The following is a 7814-nucleotide window of genomic DNA, read 5'->3' as shown; positions in this document are numbered from 1 at the left end:
TCAGTGCTGTAACTTGTAAATGCGTAAACATAAATGGCTGAAGTTTTGACAGGCGTCATTTGAAGGATCAAGCTCGACGAAAGTGGTTCACATTAGTGAATAGTAATGCCATCTCTTAGAATTTTCAGGTACTTATCAGACTGCCTAGTAAATTAACGTAGGTTACTGTACGTTACACTTTACGAAATTCGTTAATTACAAGCAAACATTTTTTCCACACGAAAATTGGCGTGGAATGAAGAAAAATAAATCTTATATTAAAACATGCTAATAGTATGGATACGATCTTTCGAACTAGAAGAAAATAACTCAGAATATTTAAAAATCGAAAAATGTCTTCCATTTCCCATTAAGGTAGACATTTTTTACATTCAAAAACTGAAAAAAATCATTCGTGTACAAAATAGTCAGTATTGCTTTAAGTCAAATTTATTTTTCACTTTTTCTATTAAATTTAAAAAAGTATGCTTACAAAGCTTAGATTGGACTTACAACTCCAAAAAATGGCCAAATCGAGGAAATAGTGAAATAAATAACCTATTTAAAAAAGCTTTTGCAAACAAATGGTTCTTTTCAGTCATTTTTATAAAGATGACTAAAAAAATTTACTCAAATATTATCTATCTGTACAACAGATTGAAAAAACGCTATAATAGTAATTTTTTATGTTTTTTGTAGTATCTTGAATTGTTTACGAGAAAAAATAGAAATTTATATTTTCAGAAAAAAAAATTCTCCTGGCTTCAAAAATGGTTTAGCCCCCACATAAAGCTGATAGGATATGCTCTCCTTATACAGAAGCTTTAAATAAATATATAGAAATGAAAAAATGTACGCTTTTCAGAAAATCTTCTTTTAATATTTTATAAAAGCTTAGAAAAAAATATATAAAATTTTCAGCAAATTCCCACCTTTTTTTTCAGTATTAAGAAAAATGTCTGCTAAATATGAGGAATGTATACTGCGAGCAAAACTCATCAGAATCTTTAAATAAAATTCTAATATTTGAATTAATCAAATAACTATAAAATTTGAAATAAAAAATTGTTGGTTTTTTTGAAAAATGGATGTTAAGATTAAAATATTCGTCACTTTGTGGAAATTTTTTTTTCTCTCAAACCGAAAATTTATACGTGTCAACTGATTTCCTGCACAGCAATATCTATTCTTATTGTTTAAATGTTTCTTTTAGTGGAGAACTTTTTGAAATACTGATTTTCTTTAAATAACAGAAATTATATGCAAATTTCGCAGTTTATAATTAATAATATTGTAAAATAAAAACACCTTATAGATTATGAATGCAAAATTCTTGATTATATTAAATGCATTGAAATATAATGTTTATGTTTGAAAACACTTTCCAGTAACAAAAAATAAACTCTCTCGGGGACAAAATATGTTGTTTTTTAGAGGAAATTAGGCGATACGTATTTTTGCGATTTGTGAGCAAACTTTGTTTACGAAGTTATGTGTATTTGTACTTGTTGTTCTGTTTTTTAAAAAAAAAATATTTTTGCTTAAAAATTTTATAATTTTGACCTAATGAAGATATTTAAGATTTCTTTCCACTTTCTGGTAGAGCCCATTTTTGTTGAATTTGTACTATCATGAGGAAAATATTTTTTTTTAATTTTATGCGGGCTAAATAACTTGTGGTCAGGAGATTTTTTTTCATAACATCAAATTTTCGTATTTTTCTTGCAAACAACACGAAAAAATGTTTAGAAAATGGTTTGCACAGTTAAAAAGTTGTTTAACTCATTTATGAAGAATGTTTGTATAAATAAACATTGGTAACAAATATTGTTTAAAAATAAAAAAGATTGAGTTTGCCACTTTTCACAGAAATTGTCCATATGTTTCCAGTTATTCAACTTGTCTATAAAAATTTTATACATAAATTAACAATTAAAATTGCAATAATGCGTCAGATGAACAATAAATTTAAATGCCAAATGACAAGTTTGTCTCTAATTTGAAAATATGCACAGAAAACCAATTTATAATGTAGTCAATAACAGATTCGCACAGTTAAAAGAATTATGAAAAAAAATTTCCCTGGCCAAAAAAGTTATTAGCCCGCATAAAACTTACAAGATATTTTCGTTATAATAGTGCAAATTTAAAAAAAAATGACCAAAAATATAAGTGAGTTTTTTGAGAAAATCGATTATTAATATTTTCAGAAATTTCTTGTTTTTTAAACAAAGCAAGAAATTCAAATACGTATTAATTCATAAATAATCTTTTTACAAATTGCAAAAATACGTATCGCCTAATTTCCTCTAAAAAACAACATATTCCCCCCCCCCCCTCCGAGATTCGATCTAGAGTTATTGACAATTCAAAATGAGCTATTAAAATTTTTATAAAAGAACGGCAACGGTGATGTTAAAGCGTTACTTTTGACTGGTAACCTGTCAAACACTGATTAATTGCGCTTTATTTGTATGTTATTATACATTAATGATAAGCATTTATATTTAATTTATGTTATTATTATATATTTAAAAAATATATATGACAAAGGCAAAGAAAAATTATTTGAGAGACTTTTTTGAACTTACACCATGTCCACGCATTCAAAAATAGCGCGTTCTAACCTATAAAAGTTATGTCAAGTGCCTCTGAAGCGACAAGTGAACCAAGCAGAACGAGGTGAACAATAAACGATCGATGAAGTGTTGTTTTTCCAGCCTTTTCAATGTTTTTATATAATTTTACGATTGATATTGTTAATGCATAAAAGGTGAGTAAATGAAAAAATAATATATCCGTATAATATAATCACAAAGAGTGAATAAGAGTCGATTTTGTCTATTTGAACATGATATATCCTGAATGTCAGACATATGTCACTATGTCAGAAATGCAATCATATTTTATTTACCAACTACATACTCTAGAAATTTAGTAAAATCATAAGGAATTTAAAAAAGGATGCTATGAAACATTTTCTTTATTGAATTATATAATACAAAAATATATCTGATTCTTTTTTTGAGGTTATCTTTGATATAAATATATGTTATTTGCGATTTAAGAATTAAAAATTTCCCTTTTATCACAAAAATAAATTATCATGTTTATCTCTTGTTGAAGGGGGAGGGGAGGGGTTCGAATGTAACTGAGGTTTACAACGTTCAAGAAAAAAAAATTGTATTACAAATTTTCAGTATATTTTTGAAAGTGCATGGATATAGGTAAAACCCACTCGATTGATGAGGTATTAAAATGAAACTATTTTTTTATATTATCTGGTAATACCTAATATCAGGTGCAAGTTATTAGTGAAAGAAAATTCAAAAATTGTATATCTTCATGTACAGACGTTGAAAATTTCAGTTACATGGATTTGGAATTGTAAAACCTTTTTTAAGTGGTATCGATCAGAATAGAAATAAAAATTATATAAAAAAGGGTGTCTACTCAACTAGAAAACCTGGAATTGTCAAGGGATTTTTATGTACCTGGAGAAACCTGGAAATGTCAGATTTTTTTCATTTTTTTTTTTATGTATTTTAGGAACAAATTCAAGAAATGATAAATTATGTTTTTAGTGTAATTTATTTATTTAATTAATCGATGGTGATAATATATGTAGGAATATCCAGTAATAATTTGGCAACGTTTTCTGAATTAAAAATATTAATTTTGACACATTTAGATATTTACAATGCCTAAACAATAATATTAGGATGCCTAACTAACCTGGAAATAACCGAAATTTTTTATCGGGAAAAGACCGGGACGGAGACCTTCAGTAAAGAATTATAATTTCGAATTTAAGACTTTAAATTTTCTAAAAGATTTATAATTTTAAGAACTATCAAAGAAACTGACGTCAATAAGTACAATTATCCTTACTTGGAACAGGGAATTTCGTAAAAAATTATAATTTTATCTTGGAATAAGTCATTTTTGACAAAAATCCCTATTCCAAGTCAGAATTCGTCAAATTAAAAAAATGCCTTGAATTATTATAATTTTTACTTTTGAAGAGGAAATTTTCGCAAAGAATTCGAATTTTCGGTACACTTTTGAATAGGAAATTTCTTTAAGAATTATAATTTTTACTTTACAACCAGGATTTTCCCTAATGAATTATTATTTGATTTAGAACGGCGAATTTTTTTTCATGGAGCGGAACTTTTGAAAAAGTATTTTTATTTTTATTTAGAAGAAGGGAATTAAAAAAATCCCTGTTTCAAATTAGATTTCGTCACAATTTGAAAAGTTATTGTAAAAGAATTATAATTTAGACTTTGGAACAGGGAATTTCCACGAAGAATTTTTACTTTGAGACAGGGAATCTCTGTAAATAATTATAATTTTAACTTTCGAACAGGTAATTTTCCTAAAGAAGTATAATTTAGACTTCGAAACAGGGAATGTTCTTAAAGAATTATTAATATAAAAGAAGGGAATTTAAAAAAAAAACATGTAAAAATTGAAAATTATCATTCTTATGGCCAAAAATTAGCTAATGTTCAATCTCAGAATTAGAATTAATTTCCAAAATTCCTTCTTCAAAATCAGAAATTTTTTAAACCTTTCAAAATGTTTAGAAGTCTTTTAAAATTTTTCAAAATCGTTTGGAATAATTCAAATATTTTGAACTCTTTTAAATTGGTTATGAAAATTTAACAATTGACCGGAAGAAAACTGGGAAATGACTGGCAATTTAACATCATCCATCGGGTAGACACTCTGGTTATTCATAATAAATTCCCAAGATTCTATACATATTCCGAGTCGAATGCTTACAAAAAAAATTGAAATACTTGAATGGTTCCCATTATGAAAAACTATAACATGGAAAATCTATAAATACCTGAACAAATCCGGAATTATCAGGAAATTTTTTTCCACGATTTGAATAGACATCATGATAAATATAGTGGTAATATTATCCAGATATTATTTGTTCTACAGAATCCAGTTTATTGTGAGTTGAGCCTCGATACCGAGAGATAAAAAACTTTCGACATCAATTAAATCAACATGGCACATTACAAAGGAGCAGCCAGTGAGGCTGGACGAGCCATGCAACTAATGAAGAAACGTGAGATCGCTCAACAGGAAATTGAATATCGAAAGAAGAAGATTGAAGATGATCTCAAAATTCACAATATTGAAAACAAATTTGCGACACATTACAATGCAGTCGAACAGCAACTCAAATCCTCGACCATTGGTCTTGTCACTCTCAATGAAATGAAAGCCAAGCAAGAAAATATTGTTAAAGAACGAGAAAGAAAACTCGCTCAAAAGGAACTTGAAAAAGAAAAGGAGAAGGAAAAAGCTTTGAAAGCCAAACAAGAAGAAAAAAATAATCAAAAGAAACAAATCAAGGCTTTGTCTTTCAATCTTGATGACGATGCTGATGAGGATGGTGATGGTGATGAGGATATCGAACTAGAGCCGAAAGTAAAGAAAATTAAGAAAAATCCAGATGTTGATACCAGCTTTTTGCCTGACAGGGAAAGAGAGGAAGAAGAAAAAAGATTGAGGGAAGAACTTAGACAGGAGTGGGCCAGGAAACAACAAGCACTCAAAGAAGAAGAGATTGAGATTGTGTTCAGTTACTGGGACGGTTCTGGACACAGGCGTAGTGTAACAATGAAAAAAGGTATCAGTTTTTTACAATTCATTAAGGATTTTCTTGTTGGAAGAAAATTGGTTCAAATACTAATTTTGTACGTTTTGCAGGAAATTCAATATATCAGCTTTTGCAAAGATGTTTAGAAGTTCTCAGGAGAGAATTTAGCGAGTTGAAAACCGTTATGGCTGATCAACTGATGTATGTGAAAGAAGATTTGATTCTTCCACATCATTATACATTCTACGATTTTATAGTGACGAAAGTAAGTTTAAAAAACTTAAACCTTATCACTGTAGGTCCAGGAGAACCTGGAAATTAGGGATTTTGACAAAAATCTTCCAAAAATTTGAGAATTTCTAAAAGAGGAACTTTAAGTTTATTTTACATTTTTTTAATTTAGATTATAAAATATTAAATGTTAAAAATGCCGCAAGATTAAAATTCTTGTCTTTAAATCTTAATGGCCTGGAAAAATAAAAAATAGGTCTGGAAAATGTTAAGGAACTTTGAAAATAAAGTTTTTCGGTCATTCTGATATAATACTCTTGTCAGTAATTTATGAAGGCAGTGAATTATATTTCTACTTAAAAATGTTATTTTTTGATAGAAAATTCCTTTTGTTTTATTGAATATTCAACGATTTTTTATTATTTAAATCCGAATTAAATTAAATTAAAAATCCTAGTTAACGTCCAATAATCAAGTTAATGTCTAGAATTTCTGGAAACAAAACCAAGAATCCAACTACCAAAATTGGACAACCGCCATAAAATGTTCCTATTGTTATTTAAAAAAAAGAATTTTTTTCCTTTATAAAAAAGTATTTAAACAAAAATAAAAAAGAGGAAAGAAAAATGAGAAGGCAAATGACCAAATCTCCTTCCTTTTATTGTTTTATTTCTTATGTCTTTTTTATTTTTTTTATCATTAAATCACAATAAAAGAACACATTTACCAGAATTCTCCTTTTTCTTTCCACTATTTTTAAAGGGGATTTTTTTTTAAATTACAATAGGAGCATTTAATGCTAATTGTCCGAAATTGGTCGTTAGATTCTTGGTTTATTTTCAGAAATTCTATACATTAATTGAAAAATTTATCTGTTTTGGTAGAAATATAAACATTTTTGTATAAAAACGCAATTGTTTAGTTGGAAATTCTTCTTGTTTGATTGAGGATTAAACTATTTCGTCAAAAATGTTTTTTTGGGGGGTTATTAAATTGAATTGTATTTAAAAATTTTTAATTAGAATCTATGTTGAAAATCTTTTTTTTATGTTAAAAATCAAATGTTCTAACTGAAAACTTAACTATTCCAGTCGAATATTTATAATTTTATTTGATAGTTCATTTCTTTCGTTGAAAATTAATGTTTTAAATTGAAAATGTAAATTCAGCGTTTCTGGTTGGAAATGGACCTTTTTATTTGAAAAATCGATTTTCGTATGAAAATTGATGTATTTTGTTGATAATTCGTCTTTTTGGTTTTAAAATTCATCTTTTTATGTCGAAATTTATGTTTTTGGTTAAAATTTCAACTATTTAGTTGAAAATTCATCTTTCCAGGTAGAAAATTCTCATATGTGGTTAAAAATGTAACTATTTTGTTGAAAATTGGTCCTTTTGGATTTAAAATTAATCTTTCATGGTAGAAAAGTGATCTCTTTTTATTGAAATTAATCAATCAATTTGAATTTTTTAAATTTGTATCTGAAATTTTATTCTTTTTTCCGTTTAAAAAAGATTCTATGTTAAAAATGTTATAAGATTAAAATTCTGGTCCTTGAATATTTGTGGCTAGGGAAAGATAATAATTAAACAGATAAAAGTCGGGGAATTTGAGAAAATGGCATTTTTCGGACGCCCTGCTAATTCAAAACGTCAATGTGAAAATCAATATGTAATTTATGTGCAGGATATCATTGATCAAAAGAAAACTTAAATTTCCATGTTTATTTTCGCATTGATTCTGACTTTAGTTTAATTTTATAGGTTTATTCCACGTCAAAAGTGCGTTACAATATTATATTTTAAATTTTAATTTAAATCAACGTAGATATTTCAATAGGGAAAATATATCATTAAATAGATTAAAAAAAAAGAGTTATGTACGAGGGTAGTTCAATAAGTCCTTAGAATGAAGTATAAAAACAATTTTTTTTGGGTAAATTTTTTTTTATTTTTCAACATAATCTCCTTGGAGCTC

At 27.1% G+C, this 7814-nt stretch overlaps 1 protein-coding gene across 1 annotated transcript in view; it reads left to right on the top strand.

Moving 5' to 3' along the window:
- Window positions 1-2639: 2639 nt before the first annotated feature.
- Window positions 2640-7814, top strand: part of LOC117170176 (protein FAM50 homolog) — a 5937-nt gene continuing 762 nt past the window's right edge. The window contains exons 1-3 of the mRNA XM_033356754.1: window positions 2640-2752; window positions 4939-5635; window positions 5716-5870. Coding sequence (XP_033212645.1) covers window positions 5008-5635; window positions 5716-5870 — 783 coding nt within the window. The 5' untranslated portion in view covers window positions 2640-2752; window positions 4939-5007. The remainder of the gene's footprint in view (window positions 2753-4938; window positions 5636-5715; window positions 5871-7814) is intronic.

The sequence above is a fragment of the Belonocnema kinseyi genome, chromosome 3, assembly GCF_010883055.1.
Source record: "Belonocnema kinseyi isolate 2016_QV_RU_SX_M_011 chromosome 3, B_treatae_v1, whole genome shotgun sequence".
NCBI lineage: Eukaryota > Metazoa > Arthropoda > Insecta > Hymenoptera > Cynipidae > Belonocnema > Belonocnema kinseyi.
Note: the sequence above shows the minus strand (reverse complement) of the source record. Positions and strands in the feature narration are given on the sequence as shown.